The sequence below is a fragment of the Sceloporus undulatus genome, chromosome 2 (assembly GCF_019175285.1).
Source record: "Sceloporus undulatus isolate JIND9_A2432 ecotype Alabama chromosome 2, SceUnd_v1.1, whole genome shotgun sequence".
Lineage (NCBI taxonomy): Eukaryota > Metazoa > Chordata > Lepidosauria > Squamata > Phrynosomatidae > Sceloporus > Sceloporus undulatus.
Genome location: NC_056523.1, coordinates 250927520 through 250953629, shown reverse-complemented (window position 1 = coordinate 250953629; position 26110 = coordinate 250927520). Strand labels below are relative to the sequence as shown.

Below are 26110 nucleotides of genomic sequence, written 5' to 3'. Positions count from 1 at the left end.
AACATTTTGCTTTAACAGACTCCTTGGCACAGTTTACTAGATCTTAGCAGCTGTTACACATTTGGAATGACTGCAAGACTGAGCAATTTCTAACTCTTCTAAGTAATAATAATATTTCATCTAGTCAGCATGCCTGTGACATTGCCTCCTCCCCACCCCATCCTGAAAGCAGCACATGAAATAAAACAAAAGAAAGGATTCTACACAACTCCCAGATAGGACATACAATGTGTACACAGTTTTACAGTGCACAACCTCCAAAATGTGATGGTCTGCAGACTCATTCTTTCAAAAGAAAATTTGGAAAAACAGTACTGCTGAATTCCTAAAAGATGGCCATTACTGAAGCTCCCTCAACCTCTGCTGCTTCCAATACTACCAGGGCTGTACTCTAATTCCGTGTAGGTGCTGACCAGTATAGAGACTGAGGAAATCCCCTAATGCAACTTAGAGAGTCCATTCTGAGACAGGGACCAAGCCTCCTCTGCAGGACAGAAGAATAAGGAGAAGGGATCTCCAGGTCTGTGACTGGTGTATTTTGAGAAACAGGGTGTAGAAGTCTAATGGGCTTTCCCTAGCATGTCTATGGATGAACAAATCAAATAAGATCGTTGCCTCCATAAAATTCTTGGATCACAATCTCAGCTTGTTTTGGACTATTATTCAGAAAGCATTTAGGGATGAATGCTTCCAGCCCCAAGCTACCTGCTCCATCAGCAATGTTTCTCCAGGTACAGAGGCAAATATCATTTGCTGCCCTATTCACTGCAATCCTTTTAACTGAAGTTGCCAGGGATTGAATAGGGCACTTTACCCAGAGTAGTCAGAGAGTTAACAGTGAAGCCACTCTCAGTTTTATTCGAGTCTTTACATTCTGATACAGGTATGGAAGCCATTGGCTACCCTCCCTCTTGCACTGCAGTATTCAGTTGCAACTGCTCCCCAACCAAGTTAAATCCCCTCTCTGGGTATGCCTAAACGATTCACATATGACATCTACATAACATGCAAACACAAATCTTGTATCCCCCTCCTCCAACACTGTGTATCATGCAGTGTGAATCAAATCTGACAAGAAAACGTTTATCCTTGGCATCTTGTAAAATATAGGGAAGCTCCAATTTCTCTTAAAAAAACAACTTGGAAATTTGAGTGAAGATTACATAACAGGGATGTTAGAATGTACTAAAGGTATTATGGACCTTCTTGAATCCTTCTTGAAATAGAATTTATCCACCCATGACATGAATGGTCTGAATTTGCAAAGACAGATCCTAAACACTAATGCCCTTCCCAAGAGTCAGCTCATTCATTTCGGGGTATGGAAATTCATGGGATGCATATTGGGATGTATGAGAACTCTGGGAATGCAACTTTGCCTATTCCCATAATTTAAGATGTTCTGACAAACACCACAGACATCTGGTAGAGGCAACACCGTTGAATCAATCCATTGCCGAATGTGAACGCGAAGTGAATTAAATCAAAACGGGTAGCTTCAATCATGGCTTGAAAAGTGTGAACATCTATTCGGTGCTAAATCACTTCATCAATCTGACTCAAAAAGTGAGAATAAGGCCCAAGAATTCCCCACTGCAGAGCACAAGTCTGTTCCCCTGAACTGCTAGAACTCTCTAGAGTCTGCTAGAGCTCTCTAGCAGAAATTTCTAAGTACCACACTACAAATCCCATGATTCTGGGCTGGAGCCATGACTTTTAAAGTGACATAAAACTGGTATATTTGTTCAGTACAGAAACACACAACCATGAGAATAATTTGTCTGCACAAATCAGCTCTTTTAAGACCTTAAGATTCTTCTACTTGATAGTGCAAACAGGTTGGCCTTTCTTTGTTATGGAGAAAATGGCAGATCCAGATTCATTTTATATGAACCAGCTTCACATTTAGGCCAATGTAAGTTAAAATGTTTTTTCTTCTTCCATGTGGAAAGTGATTCACTGCAGAAATTCAGAAAGCAGCTGTGTCATATTTTTCTGTCTGACAATTGCATATATGAGATTTCATTATAAAGTAATATATTACCAAAAAAGTTATGATTCCATCCAATGTGATTTTTATTTTCTCCTCCACGTAAAACTTAACTTCAAACCAAGAATATGTTTATGGGATGAGTGAAGGTGGGAGTGTTTCAGGAGTGTTTTATATGCTTGTGATCTCCTTAAAAGTGTAAAAGGTTTACCTAATCTTAACATTCAGTCCATGAAGACTATACATGGAAGAAGACCAAGTAACAATGACCCAGAGAAAAGCAGTGTAGGGGTGGGATTCAGAAGCCAAAGGGAAGCCTTACACATGTTGTAGGACTTCACCTTCCATCAGCTCCAGTCTGCTTAACCGAAGAGGGAGGATGCTGAGAGCTGCAGACAAACAACTGTCTGCCTCTGCTGTACAGGAATTGTGAACACAGCTTTCCCATTCAGCCCACATGGGCTTGGTTTCCAACTATGAACACAAAAAGACCAGGGACCCATTCAAACTATACAATCTTAGCATTATGATTCCATTTTAACTCTCATGACTGCATCACCAAACTATAAATCCTGGGACTTATAGTATGGTGAGGCACTAAAGCTCTGTGGCTCCAAATACCTCTCCATAAACTGCAAATCTCAGAATTCCAAAGGATGTTGTGATGGTAGTTCATGGAATCAGAGCACTATAACTGTGTAGTGTGACAGGACCCTTACTCCTGTTTTGGAAAGAGGAGTCATTAGGGCAATGAACAAGAAGTAGCAAGATTGAGGTTCAAATTTCCATTTTGGCCTAAACTTCATGGCGGAATTTGGAAAAGTTACTTTTTGAACTCAGAAAACGTTTTGGATAACACTCAGCATTCCCTAGCCAATACAGCCACTAGCCATGTGTTTTAATGGTCAGCATTTACAGGGACATGGCAATCCAGGCTCAAGTCCACATTAGGCCATCAAACTCATTGGGTGATGTTGAGCCAGTCACATTATCTCAGCTTGAGGGGTCTTGTGAGGAGGAAGAGAGCCACGTGTGCTGCCCTGAGTTCATTCAAGAAAAGGAAAAATAACTTTACAACAAGCAAACAATTAAATAAATGAGAAAAGGCTGTTGGTTTTTGTGGGAAAGAACTTCTTTAAATGAGTATTTTACACATAGAAAACTTCCTCCTCATCCTCCTCTTCATCTTCAAAACCCTTGTGGTAAAACAAAGGCATAGTATTCTTAAAGACAGGCTTGGGCTATATTAAAAAGAGGAATAATGACTTCAGTAATACAAACAGGAGATTTAGCTTGAATAAAATATATAAGAGCTTGCCAAACTTTTGCATCTGAGAAATGTTTTAGCAATCTACAGAAGAATTAACTTTAGAGAGACTTGATCTATATCCTTCTAGTGAAACAGAAGCTTAAAATTCTGTCATGGGCATTTTCTTGTGGGCTTTTAAATATATGATATAGTGTGAGAATAGGACAAGTGTATTTTTAAAGGAGCTAAACATGGAGAAGCAGCTTTTATTTGAAAGAAAAAAATCATATGGATATCACATTCATATTTCAAGAGAAGAAATAGAGACCATTGATCCATCTTCACTCCTTAATGTTTGCATGCTAGAACTTTTGCCACACAGTTGTGATTTGATTTTTTCCCCTTACTCGGTGGATACATGTATAACATGAATCTATAAGTCTTTCACAGCATTGATGAGAGATAAGGAACATTTTTCTAAACTACAACTAGCAGAATCTCACAGTCCACATGGCTGCTGGCCATGTTTTCTGGCTGAGAGAATCTGGGGAACTGCAATCTAAAAAAGTAACTCTTCCAGGTTTGACTCCAACTGGATACAATTGACCAGTAGAGTGGGTGTAGTTGTGTCTGCAGGAGTTGCGAGACTAAGCTCATTTGTGCCTATCTTCTATCCACTTTAGCAACAAGCCAGTTTATGAAGCTTCTGGCCATCTAAGTTGTCCAAGTGACCACCATGAGGGTCCAGTCATCTGCAGCTCTCCGCATTTTCTAATACAAACCCTACATTTAATAATATGCATCACCATATGTTCTGCCTGACTAAATAATAAAGTAAAATTTCAGTTTCCTTTGAAGAAATTATTTGGCCCAGTTCTTTTATTTAAGTCAAATTTCAAAGAGAAGTGAAGCAAGCAAATGGACTCCATCTGGGAATCCTCATATCCTCCTGCTGTTTATCATATAAGGTTGGTGCTCTGAAGGAGTTGACTTTGGCCTAAGTCATACTTGACGTTACTTAAACATGTGGGACATGGAGCTATAGTTATGGGAACGCAGTGCCATCTAGTAAGCCATTTGGGTGAAGGGGTGCCCCAAGAGGCTGTTGACAGTTCAATCATGCTGATATTTCAATCAGAAATCTCTAGAAAAAAGAGCTTGTTAAAACATCTGCATCTAGAAGGGAAAATGGAGGAGGGAGTCACTCTGCTCCCAAAATGCAAAAGATCATCCCTCAATCACAACTACTAAGTCATTTTGATGTTTGCAAATGCTATTCTTGCTGGTCACTGATCTATATTTAGAAAGAGCAAGAGGACAGGCAGGGAAGTATGAGTAGTCACAGCTAAAATGAACAATTCTAGCTAAGCTACACCAGTATGACTAGTACAAATTCTCCTTGGGCAATAACTATCAACAACTCACAAAAACCCTCAGTTAAGATCAAATCAAAACAACAAAAATACTTCCAATATACTTTACTGTAAGGTCTTTCATTATATTAGATTTTCCCTCTGGATTTTTTATTTGGTACATATTAATGCTGCTAGGAGCCAGTGATGAATAGTGGTTTGAGCATTGGACCATGACTCTGGAGACCAGGGTCTGAATCCCTGGACAGCCATGGAAACCCACTTGGTAACCTTGGGTAAATCACATACCCTCAGTCTCAGAAAACCTCATTATAGGTTTGCCTTAGGGTTGCCATAAGTCAAAGTGACATGAAGGCACACAACAAAAAATGTTGCTATTAATGTTTCAAGTACACTTGAAAAAGATGGCTCAAGAAAAGCTGGTGTCAGTAGGACAGTGAATTTGCTCCAGTTTTTAATCTAAGCTGAGGGAATAGGATTCAGCAACTTTGTTAGCTCATTTTAAAGTTCAAACTCAAACCCAGAGAAGATTCACTACCCTAGTGACATGGAAGACACTAACCGCCATTGGCATGCACTCCCTAGAGAAGGCTGCTCAGTGTTCAAAATGCAGGTTTCTTTTTTGTTACAGAAAGGCAGGATATTAATCACCACCACCACCATCATCAAGCAATTTGAAGTATCCACTGCTGAACACAGTAGCAGACTTCAGAACCAGAATCAGCATAGGGTACCGGAATGGTTAAGAGCCGGCCAAGGATCATATCTACCATTCAGCCTACCATCAAGAGACCCTGCCCTATTGATCTTTGCCCTTTGCACTGTTGCCTCCTTAAGGAGTTGAGTAGTACAAGTGGCTCTTTCCTCTGTAGCAGCAATAGTAGTGAGAAGGATGAGGGTTTACCAAGGGCAGAATAAGGCTGGGTGAGAACTTCCTGTGAGTTTGTTTTTGGTGAGAAGTTGCCAACATTTCCCCCCTCCTATTTAGGAAGGAAACTGTTTGACATTTAAAAAAATGCAAATGTGGTAAAAGCCAAAACTAACAGTTTCATCTATCCAGGCCCAGGGGGCTTTGACTGTGTAACTCTTAAATGTCTGGGTTTGATATATATTTAACCATATTAGATCTGAATCAGCTTCCCCCTCCTTTTCCCCCCATCTTTAATAGCTATGTGGTAGACAGATAAAACCTGATCCTTCTCATGAAGGGAACAGCTGTACTTATTGCTTCAGACATTGAAAATGGGGAAGAATTTCATTTCAGTTTGTTTTTGAATGATTTATCAATATCCACAAATTGTATTTTCAGGATGTAAAGAACTTAAAGCACTTCAAGGATGTAAAGAACATGTTTTTAAAAGCCCTGATAGAGAGAGAACTTTCTAGCTTATCTGTGACAAGATATAATCTTAGACCTATTTTCTATGTTTTCATTACCAATTTAAATATTTCATCTTACTTTTGTTTGAACATGAGATTGGTGTGTTTTTATGTTTGTATGCAAAAGCCTGGTTGGTTAATGCAAAATAAACTTGACTAGGTTTGAAATTCTAAAGGCAGAAGAATTCAAATCTGACATATTTTCTTAGGGCACAGACTACTGGTTATCACATCTGAGCTCACACTGGAATGTACCAACTCAGATCCCAACATTCATCCAAGTTTGATTTTTACAGTAATATTTTGACATTTAGTTCCCTTCTGAGGTGGGACATGTGAAGGGAAATTGGCTTCATGAAGCACTCTTTATGATTCTGCCATTTTAAATAGAGTAGAAAGCTATCGCTCTAAGACAAAGGTTAGCAACTACATAGAGATCTGGGACAATTTCCCCCTTCCTCCCCAGGAGTAGGTTCACAACATCCCAGTGACATCATGCCATTTCCAATCACTATTTTCAGTTGAAATTTGTGTGTGAGGCTTTCTGTGTGAGGCTTTTGGAATTGTGGTGGGTTCTGGAAGGAAAGGCAAACCACAATGTGTGTGTGGCACTTGGGACAGTTTTCCAGTGGAAAAAGTGTTCCGTTTTGAGGGGGCTTTGAGGGTCTGCCAAAGATTTTAAGGGCAGCATAAGTGGGGCATGGGTGCTGCATGTGCCCAATGAGTAGCATTTTTCCTACTTCCACTCTAGGGTGTCCTGGTGAGGGAGGAGATAAGCTACCACAATCCAGAATGCAGGTTGAATGCAGCCTCTTGCCTGCATGCCCTTTAATGAGGACACAGCTCAGTGGAACTCTTATCATATGAAAAATCCTCTCGTGTCAAAATAACTGGAGAAACCATTGTAAGTATAGGAGTTCCTATGGACCATTGTGCACATAAAAGGGGAAGTGTTTGAGACATTTGTGATATCTGGATAGGAACTTGAAGAGATAACTCTTCCCAAGTAGAATTCTTTTGTTCACAGGGGCAAGCAAAAACCAACTGGAAAAGTGTGTGAATGAAACCTCTGGCTTGAAGTACATTCTAGCCCCAAGGCCTCAGGAAAGTCCAGAAATTTCTGCCACTTTGTAATTATTATAAACCATTTAAATCATGAGAGATTTGAATGGGGAGTGGGATGGTACATGGACAGTGTAGGGTCCAACAGTGGGGGTATATTATTATCCAATGATCCTTAAACTAAGTTAATTTCTTTTGAATTGTGAGAACTTTTAGAAATGTGTTTCCAGTAACAGCCCATTCCACATGAGAGCTGAAAAGCAATCTATATATTTATGCAAGAGCATCAGTTATCATATCTATCACTAGAAATCAACTGTTGTTCCCAATGACCAATTTACACTGATTGTTTGCTCAGGGGTCTTCATTTCTCCCAGAATAAAAATATCTGCCTGCACATTTTGCAAACGTACGCAAAATAGAACATAAAATCTGTATCTGCCAAATCATTAGAACTGTAACATTCAAATCCATGGGAAAAGTATGACATGACTGTACAAATAACAAGAAAGGGCAATGTGGAGACATAATTGCTTTAACACTCAGGGACTGTTTCCCCCTTTTTGTCAGAAAAAAAATGCAGATAATACTGTTGGTTCATAATACAATGATGTTCAAACAATCTATTAAAGATATTTTTTAAATTTCATTATTCTTTCTTACTAAGTTACAATAAGAACATTTTCACATAGTGGTTGTACAGAATATATTATGTGAGGTTTTTTTTTTTTTAAATTTGCAGAAATATAAGAATCTAATTCAGCCGGCATGGGAAATTCTGGGAGTCCAAATCAAGTACCTTTCCCAAACTGTGCTCTCATGGGGGTCAAGTAGACTGCCAGCTTGGATTGGCCTCTGGCCACTGCAGCCCCAGTTGCTCCCCATTCGGTGCAGGACCACAACAACCAGTACAGACCACAGGCAAGAAGCACCAGCAAGAAGCTCCTTTCACTGGCAGCCATGGCATGACTTTGGTCCAATCTGGGGGCATGTGTCATCTGTACACCACACCCCCAGATTGGCCCGAAGCTGGCAATTTTGGCCTGTGTGTTGCAGGTCACAGTGAACTTCATAGGGAATGAGACCTACACATAACATAATTCAGGGTGGGTGAAGGCAGGTAATGCAGGTGCAAACTGACAACATAGCAACCTATGTATTGATTGGCTTGATCAAAAGGCCTCATAACCTCTTTGAATAAAGTGCCATCACCAGATACTTAGAGTAGTTTAAAAAAAATCTGAATTCCAGTTCCAACTCAACCATACAAAACCTGCAGCTAATGCCCAGCGTCTCAAGCTGAGGCTTCAGATTCAAAAGAACAAGATGATAAAATAGACGGCACTATGTTTTATTCCAAACAAGAGAAACACTAGTCCATACAAACACTTCCTACAGATAAAAAGCAAGCTAGTACATTAGTGGAAAAAGTACAAAGTTTTCCATTTGCACAGATTATCCCATAGTAAGCAATTTAAAAAACAACAACTTTGGCACTCCATCCCCACCTGCAGTCCAAATGATCATAAATTCTACCACCTCATTCTGCTGCACACATAGATGCACACAGGATTCTGTTCTCCCACAGAGGCAGGGGAGGACTGTGGCTTCCATGTCAGTGGGATAGTGATTTACAGATTTTCACCCCGCCTTAAAAGCAGCTACCCACAGTACTGATTTCTACTGTCAAACATTTTCAGCACCTTGAATAGCTCATTTGAAGTTCAAACTAAACCCACCACCATGCTGACATTGGAATGACCATCTGCTACTGTACCCAAGTGATCCCTTTCCTCCCAGTTTATGAGCTTTTATAATCTGATAAATATTCTGTCACTCATTCACTCTCCTAGACCCAAGAAAATCAGTACATCCCATTCCATCCTGCAGATCCTTCTACAATGAACAAGGTCTCACTGATTCTGGTTGTACAGCCAGAGAGGCAGGAGGAAGAAAAATGTTGTTTTCATCCACCCCAAGCACCATCAGAACAAAGAAAGCACAGATACCTTGCTGAATCCCATACATTTCCTTGAGCCCTGGCATTTCACCAACACAGATTACTGTTGGGCTAGAGTCAGATAAATTTAATCTCCAACCATGGATGAAAGGTAATCCAATCAAAAAGAGAAGCCACAAGCTACCAGCCAACTGAAAGTCAAAACCAGACTCGTGATCTAGTTGGGATTTTTCGAGGTGGGAAGCGTACTATTAAAGCTGTTTTATGAAACTGGTAAACAAGCAGTTACATTCATTGTATATCTGCTCTTACCTGTAAAATGTCTCTTACCTGCTTATTTTCATATTGCAGTTTTTAAAACAAATGTGAGAGAAGTGACAGTATGATACTCCAGTAAAGTTGAAATCATCTGGAAAGACTATTACAAAGAAACATATATTCCTTCCTCTGCGTCCATGTACATCTCTCATCTCTTCTTTCCCTGCATTCTTTGTTTTCATTCTCACCACTTCACAACCTAAGCATGGGGGGAAGGGTAACTTTCTTCTGTATTATAAAGCATTCAAAGTCTTATGAGTGTTAGCTTGATATTCCAAGGGCTATCTACATCTTGAAACTTTTACACAGTTATGGATGGCAATTTAACCCTGAATGTTTGCCTTGGCACACTATGCTTTCCTTACCTGAATCTAGATTTTTTAAAAATTTGAACATGTTTCTTACTCTAAATTCTAAATTAACAAAATTTATAGATGTCTGTGAACCTAAATGTGAACAAAGCAAGACAAATATTACCAACTCCCATATAGCAGTCTGTAAATCTATACAAGTATCTACAGTATTAAAGGAGGCAAAATAACATAATATATAAAAAAAGGATGGTATGAATTCTGGTTTTATTATTATTATTATTATTAACCTTTATTTATGAAGCGCTGTAAATTTACACAGCGCTGTACATGCAATCTTTTTAGTTAGACGGTTCCCTTTTGAATTATGAATTCAATTTCTGACAATGTTTTTATGGGTGAGGGAACAAATGGATGCTACATGTGTTTACAAAAAATTCAAGACACAAAGGTATGAATTATAAAACTTTATTGGCCTGTTAAAAATAAGTTTAGAAAGTTCAGCAAGTACATTCTGTCCATAATGTCAAGACTGCGTTTTGAAATAAAAACAATGATTCTCAATTATTACATAAAATATATTTTTAAATCCTTTAAAAATTATGGGCAGCATATTTAAAAGATTCACAGTGTATTGATGGATTAGAGAAAATGCAGAGTATTTCCATTCATAAAGAAAACTATGGTTTAACGATACTACACATAGCAGCTATATTAAAGCTTTGATATGATTTAATTAAATAGTAAATAACTTCCTTCCCTCCCTCTCCCCCCTCTCTCTATCTACGTGTGTGTGTGTGTGTGTGTCATGAAGTATAGGCATTTAATTCTCTCTTTGAATCAGATGATGGATAAGTCAACAACTGTTTGCTCCATGGGATTAATTCCATGATTCTTCTGATGTAATACCCATATTATGAATGGGATATAAACTCATCATACACTGACACACCTATCTGTTTCAGCACTTCAGAACAATCTTGCAGTTCAAAACAAGTCATGGACATAATCAATTTATACAATTTGCACAGGTGCAGAAATTCCTTGTAGGATCAACCCATGATTAAGAAATCTAGTCCATGATGACCTAGTTTCAATGATGTTTCAATGGCTAGAATCTTCAAGTCACTCAGTGACCCCGAATCAGAGTGACATGTTAAATACAATGTGCTTTGAAAAATACAATTAAGGATACCTATTAGAACAGTTAAACCTTTGTTCAGTGAAGATGCAGTGTATTATTATAACAAGAAGAATGTCTGGCCTTCGAGATGTTGTAGAATCACTCCCATCATTCTTCATCATTGGCTATGCTGGCTGGGGCTGACAGCATGTGCAATGCAAGAACCTCTGGAGGGCAATGAATTTCCCTAGTTTACACCATACTCTCCCAAGAGCTGGTAAAGGGAACAATTGTCTTGTAGCTCTGATATCAGTGGGGCAGCGAACCTGCTTTTGATTTTAGTTTGAACTATAAATGAGCTATTCATGGTGCTTAACTTATTTTGGAGACAGCATTCATGACCTTGGATAGGTTTTTCAAACATCAAGCTAATACTTGGAATGGATTCAGCAGCCCAATGATACTGGAGCCACCAGCTACCACTGAATGGGAAACCTAATGTTTACATTTTCTCCAAACAGAAATAATTCTAATTAAATTGGATACCTCAGTTTTAGTGCTGGGACAGTAATAACATTTCTGGAAATATTTTTCTCTTGCTAAAAAGAAAAATTGGATCTTTTGGACCCCCTGCTCTCATGAATAGTCCTATTTAAAGCATATTATATGCACAATTTATATGCTTTGTTCTCTGTTTTAATCATGTTAAGTGAAAATGGTCACCATTTTAACTTGTCAGACTAATGTGACAGCATTACCTTGTCTTTTGTTAAGAAGAATTTTAGTCACAAGGGAATGAAAATTATTTGAGGCCTGATTTGTATGACTTACTAACTAGGGCCTAGAAGCTTAGCAAGAAGGATCCAGATCTACACTAATAAATTATCTAACATGAAAAAAACAATGTTTAACATGATCAAATCTAAGCAATGCATGTCTAACAATTCTACTTCAGTACTACATATATTGAAGATGGGTAGCTAACCTCCTTAAATGATAGCCTTTTCTTTGGATTTTACTACAGAACAATAATGCAATCTATGAATAATTGTGCATTTATCTCTAGCTCAAAGGCATTAACTCTTTCAAAGTGCTCTATGAGCAAAACTCTAACTGAATTCATTAAAAAAAAGCACAAGGAATTTTATTAAAGGTCTTAAAATTACCAAATCTATGAAGCTGAGATGGGAGTTTTGTTTCTGGTTCTCAATCCCACAACGGCTAAGGGCTGAAGATACTACTAGAATGTATGGGAATTCTCTCCATCCCCTCTACGTTATTATGCAGAAGCTTCTGAAAGTCTTACCTTCTAAACCATCTTGACTGGTTGTTTTTGCCACCATAAAATGACGCATGATAAGTGTCACCACACTGACAAGAGGAATTTCAGGGGGGGGGGGGATTCATAGTAGTGGCCCATATGAAGAGATGGTGTACATCAGCCTTCCAGATGTTATTGGGCTACAATTTCCATCATCCCTTACAGACTATCTAGCTAAGGGCAATGGGAATTTCAATCCAACATCTGAAGAGCTATAAATTGCCCACCAGTGTGCTATAAAGCAATCACTGGGTTGGACTCAGTAATACTTTGCACAGGTCCACTGAAATCAGTTTAACTTAAACCTCATTGATTTCAATGGCTCTACTCTAAGTATGGTAATTCTGGATATAAACCTATTCTGTGTAAACGACATCTTTAGCTACTAGCCCATTACTTAGTCCACTTTATGGGATAAATAAAGTAAATTCAAACCTCACAAAGGCAAGTATATTTTGTTACCTTTATTAATGTTTATTAATGTGCAATACAGACTTTAAACAGTGATATTTTTTTTTAAAAAATGGCTAGTCACCTTTAACACTGAATGAAAAACACTCAGCAATTTTCACTGTGGTCTGGAATGCACTGTGATATTTTGTAAACCATTACCACTTGGGCCAATTAAAATATCTAGAATGGAAGGCAAGGTAATTTATAATTCAAACAAAATGAGTATATTGCAAGCCCTAATGTCAAAGTTTAGGTTCAATCAGATTTATCTGTTCCCATAGAGGGACTAGGAAAAGAAATCAGCTAGCAACATATAGCCTCGTTCATTATTTAAGTTTAGATGTACAGTCAAAAGCAGTAAATAGCTATTGTGCTCTAATCTATAAACCTCTGTGAGTAACTGCAGCATGAACAATGCATGTGTAGTACTAAAACATTCCAAGATTTTCTTCCTGTATTGTGTATGTGCATATATAAATTGGTGATGCATAAATCAGTTCTGGTGTATTAAAATAAATGTTTTGATTATGCAGAATCCAAAATATTATGTCAGTATATGTAGAACTATTCAAAAATAAGACCTGCGGCTGTATCTTAAAGTTGATCTGCAAAAACTTACCAGAATAAATTGTGGAAAGATTGTTAAAGATCCTAAACCCATAATTATGCATACTACGGGTGGGCTCCAATGTAGATTGATGGAACTATTTCCAACAAAAGATCTGCAGTGGGGGTAATTGTTCTTCCTCCTGTGTTCCACTGAAACCTGCCCTAGGATGCTGTAGATTTCACAGACTCCTAGAACACATCTGAGAAAGCATGAAGAGGTACAGAACAAAGGGAATAAAACCCACTTGTAGCTTGGAAGCTAAAATAGTTTAAAAGAATCCAGTTATGATTGTTGACATATTTGGCAAGTTTGAGGCCCTATGCAGACCAACCTTAAAGGTCGCCCTGGGGGTGGAGTCAGGGCGTACCGTCCACCCCCAGGGCGGTATGATACTGCATGGTGCTCCTCTGCCACTGCATCCGCATGATGCAGCGATGTAGGAGCGCCGTAAAGCCTTGGTGCCACAGTTATCATGCTCTTTGAAGGGCATAAAAAGGGGCCACTTTTTGTGGCTCCTTTTTGCGCCCTGCAAAGGCCAGATTGGGGCTGTAGCATGTGGTTGCTGCGGCCTTGATCTGACTGTAAAATGGGAGGCTGGAAGCCGCCCCTTCATTGCTGTTTGCACAGACCCTGAGTTGGCATTTTCACGAATTGAACCTATTTACACATATGGAAGTATGCAGCTTTGATGAGACTGGAATTGGCTAAAAGTATCATTAGTGTTGTTGCCCAAATAATTATTTCATTATCACCTATAATAACTTGTTACCATACAAAGAAGATTTGGGCTGTATCTACACTACACAGTTATAGCAGATTAAAGCCACTTTAAATGTCATGACTCCATGTTAAGGAAACCTGGGATTTGTAGCTGGAGAGGTTTTTATAATTCTCTATTCAAGTTCAGGAATCCACTGGAGCAATTTGGCTGATTAAGCCAAGATGGTCCTGATAGTGTATCTTAGTACAGATTTGTAGCAATCTGAGGCCTAGGGGATGTACTAGCAGCAGGTAAATGGGTGTGCAGTCATGGAGTCTTCCACCTATCATGGCAGCATTTCTAGGAAACTGTGCTGCAAACAACTGGTTCTAAAAAGACCATGCTAAGGGCTTTCTGGACTATGGTCAGATCAGAACCACAGATTAGTGTCTGTTTTGGCTGATTCTGGTCCATGGCTGTTGGCTTGTGTCATCTACACAGGATGATGCCAGGCTGGAAGCAACATGGGCCTTTTGGCCTATGCATATAGCCCTGGAGTCAATTCACATGCTCCAAAGGTGCATTTAAATGAATTACATAGAAATGGCAGTTGACTTTCAGGAGTAGGCTGCATAAAGCCTCTTCATTTCATCCTCCCATTCTTTAATTTAATGAAACTTCTAAGGCTACAGCCCCAGAACTTATGGAGCTTTCCTTTTCGCTCACAACTGTTATATTTAACAGAGCAGCATGTAAGATAATGAGGTATGCACCAAATTGGAGAGGTGAATGATGACTGCTTTTGCCATTCTCAGATCTTTCCAGCACCTAAACATAAAACTTATTTCCTGCTTTTCTTCAAGGAAAAGAAGAGCAAAAACAGGTCGGCTGGGGGGCATGAAAGTTCTTGTTTAGGGTCCCAGATATTAAAACTGGCATGGTGGCTTAGGAGCAGCAGCAACACTATTGCTGCTGGGTTCAAGACATAGATACTATTAAGGTTACCTTAAGCATATACAATAGATAATAATTTAGCAAATCTCATGGTGCTATTGTTAGAAAAACTAAAACCTTTTTACTATTTGACACAGCTGCATTTATTTATGTAGTTTCCTGATCAGTTAATACCTCATGTCAACAGCTACTTTTGACAGATGGTTTTTACTATTTATAAGGAGGAATGGGAAATGTGTGGCCATTCAGATGTTTTTATACAGGGTTGTTGTTGGGCTGGCTATGCTGACTAGGGTTGTATGGATCCATAATCCAACGACATATGAAGGGCCACATACTCACCATCTTGGCTGAGAGCATCTCCAGTAAACCCACTCCCTCCTAAGGACTGTTCCCATGAAGATTTGCAGAACAACTTTTAATACAACTTTAGGATCTCAGAGCAGTATTCTGCAAATTTTGCAGATGCTCAAGTTTTAAGTGAGCAATTGCCCAAATGAAGAAGGCTGAAATCTAACAGTATGAAGAAGCAGAACATAAAATATTTAAACTTTTTAGTACACTACATAAAATATTTGCAGTTTACCTTTAATAAATAGTACCTATAAAATTAATTCTTTTTTTCCTGCTAAATTCAGACGGATAATCAAACTGAAATAATGCAGTGGATTTTGTTGAAATGTCAACTTTATGAACAAGATAATTGTAACAGAATACAATAGTTTATTTTTGTGCTTTCTTGAGTTTTATAGCTGCCTGGGGCTGATTTTGCAGTGAAGTTGCCAAACTGTGCATACTTCTAGAGTTCTCCAAACATAACCAATCTCTACAAGAGAGGTCCAAGGAGCGTAGCAATTGACAGCACAATAAACATGTCCACTGCCTAGTGGGCAGCACATAGCTTCAACAATCATGCTCAACAGCCCTCTCTCTTTTTTTCTTATTTCATTTACCCATCCAGTGGGATCTTATGAAACAAAACAGAACCTAAAAGAAACAAAATAAACATATGAGAAATCATGCTTATAACAGTTAAACAAAATTTAACACAAAGAACCAAACACAAATGAATTTCCACAAATAAAATTAACATGGAATGCAGTTATAAAACATATATCACAACCAAAAGTGTGGGGGGGGGGGGGGGGGGCAGAGGACACACATGTCTTAAAAATATTTTATGTGCCTTCTAAGTATGGCATTTTTGGACCCCCACTCCACATACATTAAATAATATACACTGGCACACACAGTGTACACACTGAGTCTGGATCACATATTCAGGTCTAAGCAGCGCGGCAGTACCATACTTGAGGACCAATGCCAACCCTCCCTCCCCCACCATCCTGCAATGTGAACTGGGCTCTTCACCTTCCCATCAACTAGTACAGAGACTTAGGCTGCATCCACACTGCAGAAATAATCCAACTGCCACTACTTTAACTGCCATGGCTCAATACTATAGAATTCTGGGAACTGTAGTTCTGTGAGACATTTAGCCTCTGTCAGGAAGTTATGGTGCCAGGGCAAACTACAATTCCCAGAATTCCATAGCATTGTCGTGGCAGTTAAAATGGTGTCAAACTGGATTATTTCTGCAGTGCAAATACAGCCTTACTCATGTTGAAGGCAGACAAGAACAGTGGGCAGCATCAAAAATGGCCTTATGCAAACATTTCAATTTGACTGTTTATTTGGGGGGGGGGGGCCCATGTGTTACAGGTCATAAGAAGAAAGGACTTCATGTGACTTATTCTGGTATATTTATTGTTTTTATGTACAGCACTGTGCAAATCTACAGCGCTATATAAAATAATAATAATAATAATGGTACCACAAAAAAGAACGCACTCAAAAATATATTTTCAATATACTTTTAGTAAGCCTGTGTTTGAAAAGCATTGGGGTGTCTCCTCAAAATAAACTACAGTTAGTGTTCATTTTTATGACCAATTTTTAAAGCTAAGGCAAATGTTTCAGATGAAAGGCTGTCAGATGACAGTTCTTTATCTGAAAGTATCCTGTATTTGAAGGACCAGCCCAAAAATAAAGGGCCAAAGGGCACTTGAAATACTCCACCAACAACTTGTACCTGGAAAGCAAAGTCACTTGGTAGCAGTCTTTCCCACCATCATGCACTGTTTTTCTGCTTAAACTATAGCCAATTCTTACTAAGCTGGCATCTGTACTAGGCAAAAACGTGTATAGGTATTATGTAAGTATGTGCCCTTTTTGTCGTCTATTTTTTGATGACATATGATTCCCCCCTGTTCTTCTTTCTTCTACTCAGGCATAAAGCTCAGTTTATATTGCAGGCTACTTGCACTGCTGAAAAGAAACACTTGCGTTATTCCTTCATCATGCTATTAGAGTAAATTCAGTGCATGCATCAAGACAATTTTTTCCTTAGCATCTCCATTCCTAAACTGATGTGACAAAATACAAGCATATACATATGTGCCATTTAATGAATTATATGCAGTGCCCATGCACTTTCCAGCACTTGGCTTCTGTATAGGAAACCCATAACGTGTAAAGTGACTCTGGGAGAGTTACCCTCCAACCCTGAATTTATCAATATTCACTCTGGAGTTTAGAAAAGAGTGAAGAGCAGTTGCTTCATTTGCATTCCATTTGACTGCTAGTTCAACACCTGAGGCAACATTATTATTTCTTATTTTGTTTTAGGTAATGACACATGTGCAAAACCAACAAGATTATTAGGTGCTATTTCATGTTCCTAACAAGGCTTGCCTACATTCCTTTTTACTGAAACAATCACTGTAACTTGGAACAAAATGCCAACAAAAACACAGAGGGTAAAAGGGAGTTGGCTAAACCACACATAAAAATTATTATCTCCAAACAAGTATAATCAATTTAGAAGTGCCAGGATTCTGTAATGGGGTGTTCTTGTTTCATGGTTTAAAGGAAAGACATTAAGAAGATTAATTTCATAAGGTAGATTTACTATAATGACATCTACTTCTGAAGAATACCACATTCATTTGATGTTATGAACACTCCACTGTGATTTTAAAAAACAAAACAAAACAAAAAAAAAGATGTCTTTCTTACCTAGCCAACAAACTAATCACATCCTGCCAGGGACACTATGCTGACAAGCTCCAATTTTCACAGTACTAGCCTCCGCAGCCTTCTCTACAATTCATATAGCTCTCTCTCCAGTTTTTGATATGAAAATGAAGCACCCCTATTTTTTTAGTACAATGATTAGCTTTGATCAAATTCTGGTGAGCCACTAATGTCACATGTGCTGGAACCAGAGCTGGTACATGTCATGTTAGGGGATTCTGGGAATTGTTATCCAGAAAGATCTTTTCCAGCTGTGGCTGAAACATTCTCAACATTAATTACTATATTATTACTATAGTGGTCACATCAAAATGGTTATTTATCCATATGAAGTATGAAGTTAAGAGCTTTTACCATTCTTAGGATTCCTCTGCCTTATCCTCATTCTAGGGCAGGGATGAACTGGAAGTGTAAAATCTGAAGTTTTTTTGGTTTTTAAAATCTCTTTAAAACTGTGCTCACTTTCTCTCTTACAGTGTAGTTCCAAGTTCCAAATTTAGTAGTGTTACTTGATATCCATTGCCAGTGAGGCCATTTTAAACAAGATAAATATAAACGTTGCTTTTATGCAACTTGGAAGCAATCAACTACAACATGACATGTATCTGTGACCCATTTAAAAGGAGAATGATTTATTGGAGGTGAAATGAAAAACTGCTGAGTGTGAGAGGAGAAAAAAGTACGAAGAGAGATGCAGAAATGTTACCTAAAAAGGAAATCATATCAAATTTGTCAGATTCTGATTCCAAGCAGAATGCAAAATACAATAATTCATGCCTATTTTCAGTTGCTACTTGGAACTATGACATTAGTTTCTGAAGTGATGCTGGCTAAGGATGCTGTCTTATTTGTAGTCTATTTTTTAATATTGCTGACTGGATTTCTGAAAACTTTTTCCTAGGCAAGAAAGATCATCATGAAAATGCCGACATTTCATATGAAATTGCATAAACATCTCAGAATGAAAATACTGTGCCATCTAATTCCTATTCTAGCTGCTTTCACCAACATCACTCACATGTGTATGTGTACATATGTATCAAAACATTTAAAAGCTATCATCCAACTGACAGCCTTGTGAAAAGGTAAACTCTTGTATAGGATTTAGCATTATAAAATATCTGATTGAGTGTTTCTTCTCATATTGTGGATACACATAGTTTTTCTTAATTGCTTTTACCCCTCCATTAACTTACATGAGTTTTGAAATCACCACTAGCAGCTGTGTTGAACACTGAAGATAATTGTGCGTGGTGGCATTCTTGTGCTTTCTACTCATAATTGGCTCGTGTTGTGGAATGGACTGAATTCTGGTTGTGGAGTGATGGTTGGGAGGGGAGAAAGAGGGAGGAAACTGAACACGAAAGCCGAAAACACAGCCTTACACGTAGTCATGTAGAACAGCCACATACTATATATGATGTATTGTTTTGGATAGAGTAAGAAATGGTCTTCCAAAATTCTCCATGCTATTTGTGGGTAATAAAACGGAAGTGGTGGTGGGGTTTTAGCCAAATATTGTTGGAAAATCTGACATGCTCCAACAGCCTGAGAAAATCTTTAAAAACAGTTTTAGAAACTGGCTCACTTTATGCTAAATAAAACTCTTATGCTAAAGTTCACAGTGTTAGGCTAAGGGAGGAGGAATGGTTGGAACCTCTTCTTACCTTCTGTGATGAGGAGCCCTTCTGCATATATTGCATTTTTTCACATTTCCCCATCTGAATTTAGTGCACATTTCCCCATCTCCACTAGATTCTGCACATGCATTAGAGCTTCTGACTTAAAGCCAGTACTGGTAGAATATTGGCACCCCACCTCGCCCTTCCAATAGTAACTTCAGAAGGGTACTTGTATACTTCTATTCACAAGACAACCATTAAAGTTTGTACAGCATCTCAACACATTTAACTACATTATTATTCACAGTTTCACAGTAGTACAAATAAATGGAAGATGTCAGTAGAGAGTACCTTTCTGATTAAAAGTGTGAAAACCAAAATAAGTCAAAAATCATAAGACAAATGTAGTGTTTGGCAGAAGGCTTTACCCACAACTTACTCAACATGATTCCCTCCAGCACAGGCAAGCTCAGGGACAATGGGAGTTGCAGACTGAAGCAGCTGGAAAGGACCACATTTGAGAAGCCTATATTATGTGGATTTCTGGTTGTTGCTCTTGTTTTGGGCATAAGTAGATACTAAGGCTCCAACCCAAGCTAGAAATCTACTGTGGAGCCCATGATATGTAACTTTAGACAATTTCTAATGACTGCACTCTTTTTGCAGACGCATTAATCAATGCACAAGGAGGTTAAGTGAATCACTTGAACAAGGTCACATATCCTGTCAGTGTCTGAAACAAGCTGAACACCAGAGTCCTGACTCTCCTCTTAGTCTTTCCTGCACTGCACAAGACACATAATCCTTGCAGAGTAATAGACAAAACTTACTATAACACTACAATATCACACTAGTTATTAATTACTGTCATATTAAAAGCTGGGTCTGCAGTTCCCCACACAGAAGCATGTAAGCAAGAACTATTAAATAAATAAGATTTACAGATGCATCAAGGCTTAAGCTATATTTATGGGGGGTTTTTAAATTTTAAAAAAAACCATCCACATGGTTGTATAACCGTTAACAGTTTGTCCTTCGCCACCTTATATTCTCAATGGCACCTTATATTCTCAATAAATACAGAAATAGAGTCAGTCAGTCAAGCAGTCAGTCAAGTGAATGTTCAGTTTAGCTTAATAAAATTCAAATTTCTAACTTGACTAATGCAGGCAGCATTCACTCAATGTTTAATGGTTTGAATTAAATACCTACAACTTCATATAATGAAAAGCAGGGGTGGAGAGGTGGAGCTAAACAGAACGATGTGCACTTTAATGCAAAAAGAATAACCTTTTATAAATGATATCTCAATATAAAATGAATTAGGGGAATAATGCATTAAAATGTGACCTATATACTCAACATTTTGAACAGCAAAAATATGTGTGAGGTTAATAGCCCAATGCCCTGCCTACGATGACTGCTGATTTTCTTAAGCTTCTTGCAATGGCATTCCCTGCAATGGGCTATTTTAGGCTACTTTACTGTGCTCTCTCCCAGTAATACCTTGAAAGGCATATATGTCTTCCTGGCATGGCACTGAAAGGGACACTATATATATATAGTGTCCCTTTTTTTTATACACATACATACACACACACACACACACACACACACAGAGTATATATATATATTGTATTCAGCATTTAAGCTAGGATTTACTGTGTATTTCTCAAAATGCAGGGTCATTATTCTCACATTGCCCTACAGAATGTCTAATAAGCACTTCCTTCTTCAATACTGCTGGTGCTGAACTTATGGTTCCTCACTTTTTATTGATTAGGACCAAAGGCCTTTAAAAACCTACAAATAAGCTCCTTCTCAAAATGATATGTAGACACCATTTGTGCTATCAATTTACAGTATAATTCAGAAACATCAAAGGAAGGAGAGGGGGGAGAGGGGGATGGGTGTGAAAAGAAATTACAAATGATTGCAATGAATGGAATAAAAATATTTTCAGATATTTTAGAGTTGTTTGCATGAAGCGATTTCCAGCCTATACTGTACTGAGAAAAGATGTGGTGAAGAAATCAGTGTAAGCTTTACTCTGGCAACTCATTTTTCTTTCAGTACATGGCTTGTTATTATATTAAAGGTAGTTAGAGGGGAAATTAATCTAAGGGTTTTTAGAAAAAAGAAGAGTTTACCTTTTACTGCATTTAATAAAACTGTCAGTGTCTAAAAGAACTGTGTAGTATTGCATTTTTACTATTACACATACAAAATTTGTCCAGTAAATGCAGACCTTCTACATTTTAAATTTATTGAACCTAATCCTGAAATGGCCATTTTATGAAAAAGCTTGCTATCTTCCTCTGTGCAAATACACGTACAGATGGATTAAAAGAAAATAACTATGGTAGTATAGCCACTGCTGCTGTAATAAAACTAAAAACCAAAAAGAATATGTAATGATGGTACTTTGGGATGATATTGGTTCACTTGGGGCACAAATGCACCAGGAGGATACAATGGGACAACTTAGTCATATCCTGCCTGTGGATCCAGCTTGTTCTTCCCCTGGAATTTACCTGTTCTGGTGTGGTGATAAACAGGTGTTCAAATGCCTGGCCGCCACCACATAGCCACTTGAAATTATAACCCTGTTGCCACTGTGCCGTTCTATGTACAGTCCCCTTCCGCAGTCCATAAGGTTGGAAACGGGGTGCCTGGTTTCACCCATGTGGCCAGGCACCCCCTTCCAACATCAAAGCCTGTGACTGGGGCCTGCAAAGAGATTGGCAAAAACAGCAAGTAAGAGGGCACATGGCCATCTAAACTAGTGGCTGTTGTGGCAGGGTTTCTGAGAAACCCTGCTATAAACTGCTGGTTATTTAAAACCAGTCTGAGGACTGGTTGGGCCAGGTTTGGGCCAGATTCATTGAAATGGCATCCGGTCTAGCCGTTACTGGCCCAGATCTGTTGGTCTGCATTGTCTGAACAGGATGACACCAGGCTGGGGGAGGGGTGGGCCTTTTGGCTCATGTGTACAGCCTTTTGGAGGGAAAGCTTGGAGAGTCTCATCCTGGTGACACTGTCTTTTACTACATATCTTTCAGATATCACAAAAAGGAACCATACACAAAGTCTAGCTAGTTCCAAGTCTAACAGCATGTAGAATTAGCATGGAAACTGGTTTTTAAAAAAATTTAAACAATTTAAGAGATGCTGAACAGAAATCTAGTCACTCCCTTCACAGAGGTGCAAGTGCCATTGAACAAGAATTGGCTTCATTTTGGGAGTACTCCTGGGCTCATCTCTACAGTTATCATCTCAAGTAGATGCGATGGCCAGGAGTGCTTGGTATCAGCTTCAGCTGATATACCAACTGTGTCCCTACCTGGACCGAAAGGACCTTGAAACAGTGGTACACAGACTGGTAATCTCTCGACTAGATTTCTGCAATGCACTCTACATGGGGCATCAAGTTCAGAAGCGTCAGCTAGTTCAAAATGCAGCAGCCAGACTGATCACTGGAACATCCAGATCAGATCATATAACACCAGTTTTAAAACCTCTACACTGGCTGCCAATCAGCTTCCAGGCGCAAAACAAATTGTTGGTCATCACCTTTAAAGCTCTACATGGCTTGGGCCCAAGTTACTTGAGGGAACACCTCTCCCTACATAATCCGCCCCACACTCTCAGAACATCCAGGAAGAATCTTTTAGAATACTCAAAGACTAGATTAATATCAATTTCCCATAGAACATTCAGTGCCATGGCCCCCATGTTATGGAACCACTTATCGGAGGAAATCCGTCTTATCTCCACTTTAGATGCCTTCAAGAAGGCACTAAAGACGGATCTCTTCAGGTGGGCAACCCACCCGACCTTCTGTAAAGAAATGGAAGAAATCCCACCTCTGATCGTAAAAACACATTGTAACTTATGTTTTTATTAGTATTGTTGATTCAAGTTTTAACTGATTATTGTTTATAATATGTATTTTAGATACCATTGTATTGTATATGGTTTTATGGTTGTAATCCTGCCTCGATCCAGTGGGAGAGGTGGGAAAATATAAATAAAATTATTATCATTATCGTTATCATGATTATTATTATTATTATCTCCTCACTGAGATTCAAATTTTTCTTTAAAATTCTTCAAATTGTGCAATGAACCAAGACATGACCGGTTCAAATATCCCCTCCACCCCTCCAGAAAAAAATGCAGAAAAATATTTTAAAGGGTAAACTTGTGTTGACTTAAATATATAAAAACAGTCTTTCAAAAATGCTAAATGATACATAAAGCTGTTGCTTTTTTTGAACACAAGTTTAATGTAAACAAAAGTTTACAGATCTCCATGCCTTTTTTGTTTAAGTTTAAGACATTAAAAAAAAACCATGTGCTAGTGCTGTGTGCATATTCAAGTTATTATAAAAGTCTGGGTTGGAATGCCCAGATTTAATATGTTTTCATCTGACTACCCTTCTATTGCACATTCTCATTTAGCATCCTAATAAATGTCCAAGTGCAAATGAGCACACCATTTGTGCAAGGGATGAGAACCAGAGGAATGACACCAAGACATTCTTCCCTCATATATCATTATCGACATTCAGAAGTTTTCATGTTATTACTTTCCCATGATATTATGCACTGGTTTCAATGAAATTATCTTTTGCTTCTAGAAAAAAAGAGGTATTGGCAATATTCATTTTCCTTGCAACCTTCATTCTCATTCACAAACATCACAGGGAAACAACTGTTGCAATTGAAACTCCAAATTTAAGGCAAGGAGTATTCTTCCTCATCCCCCACTTGGTGAGATTATTCATAGCTATTAATAAAAACTAAAATAATCAGTGAAATATATGGAACTGCAGTGAAATAATGGCAAAAATGTTGCATACTAAAACTACTACGGTGATGAAATTATTTCTACATTACACCCATTTTTAGAAATAAAAATGGATTTTAGGTCTCCGACCTATGAGTCTATACAGCTGATGATCTCACCTTCGTTATCGCAGTCTTGCAATGACAGCCACATTTGCTCTACCAGACCAACTTGTTTTAATTCAACTGCAACGAGATGCACTGGCATTAATGCAACAGAAATAAGTGTTGATCAAGCTCAGCATAATTTAAGGTCATTTAATGCAAGTCACTCTTCACATAGTATTCCAGTTTAACCATCAGTCTAACCCTCTCTAATAAGGTTGGAGAGTAGAAATAGGTAAACTTCAATTAAATATCTAAATGTTTAAAATGGTATCTAGATATTTCCTGGTATTTCCTGTAGTGGTTATTCTCTTGAGAAGCTTAAGATCTTGGTGACATGGCAGCATTTTAAATATTTGAAAGGATGTCATGCTGATGATGGAGCAAGTGTGTTTTCTGCTCATCCAGATACTAAATGCATTTACACAGAGCAATAGATTCAAACTACAGGAAAAGAGATTCCCCCTAAACATTAGGAAGAACACCCTGATGGTAAGTGCTGATTGACAGTGGAATATGCTGCCTCTGGGTGTGGTGGAGTCTCCTTCTTTGGTTTTTTTTAAACAGAAACAGGATGGCCATCTGTCAGGAGTGCTTTGATTGTGCATTCATGCATGGCAGCGAGTTGGACTGGATGTCCCTTGTTGTCTCTCTTCCAATTCTATGATTCTATTATTCTATAAAAGAATGTGGCCTCCACTTTAAAGAAAAGGAAAGGCCACACTCCTTAAGATAGAGATAATTTTAGGAAATCTGAAATGTTTTCATGATGTCTTGGCCGTGATAATCTCTGTAGGAAGAAGAGTGGCTTCTCATCTCAAGGTGTTCCTGGATGAGACAGATTATCTCGATCCATGTCAGCCTTATTTCAGACCTGACTATGGGACAGAGGCAGCACTGGAAACTTTGGTCAATGACCTATTCAGGTAACTGGACAGGAAGACTATTTTCCTGTTGGTTCTGCCACACTCCTCAACAGCTTTCTATATAATCAACCATGGTATACATCTGAATCTCCTCTCTGGGATGAGGCTTGGAGGTACTGTTCTACTATGGCTCTGTTCTTTCTTGGAGGGGTGCTCTCAGAGGGGGGTGCTGGGGGATTCCTGTTCAGTTCCTTGACCACTTGCCTGTGGAATCCCTCAGGGGGCTTTTCCCCTATGCTTTTTAAAATCTACATGAAACTGCTGGGAGAGGTTGTCTGGAGTTTTAGAGTCAGGAGTCAGTATGCTGATGATGCTCAGATCTATCACTCCTTTCCACCTAGTTACATGGAATCTGTTCCTGTACTAAACTGATAATTGGCTGTTGTCATGGATAAGGGTAAACAAATTAGAGCTTAATCCAGACAAGACGGTGGTGTTCCTGGTCAATTGAAAGACAGATTTGGGAATAGGGATTTAATCTGTGTTAGGATTACATTCCCCCTGAAAACACAGGTTTGCTGTTTGGGGCTACTCCTAGATTCAGCTCTGAGCCTGAAGACCCAGGTTTTATCAGTGATGAGGAATGCTTTTGCACAGTTAAAGCTAGCATGCCAACTGTTTCCATTCTTTGAGAAGATGGATCTGGCCATGGTGGTACAGGCCTTGGTTACATCTTATTTGGCTATATTGAGGCTGACTTTGAAAA

At 38.6% G+C, this 26110-nt stretch overlaps 1 protein-coding gene across 5 annotated transcripts in view; it reads right to left on the bottom strand.

Moving 5' to 3' along the window:
- Nucleotides 1-26110, bottom strand: part of NTRK2 (neurotrophic receptor tyrosine kinase 2) — a 414769-nt gene that overhangs the window by 78755 nt on the left and 309904 nt on the right. The window contains exons 11-12 of one of the 5 annotated variants that reach the window (XM_042451844.1): nucleotides 24494-24559; nucleotides 10098-15791 (exon numbers count right to left, since the gene is read on the bottom strand). The exons of 3 other annotated variants lie outside the window; for them this stretch is intronic. In XM_042451844.1, the coding sequence (XP_042307778.1) occupies nucleotides 15754-15791; nucleotides 24494-24559 (104 nt within the window). In that variant the 3' untranslated portion in view covers nucleotides 10098-15753. Of the gene's footprint in view, nucleotides 1-10097; nucleotides 15792-24493; nucleotides 24560-26110 lie in introns of those variants that run through there. One more of the 5 variants, XM_042451845.1, reaches the window with a different exon arrangement.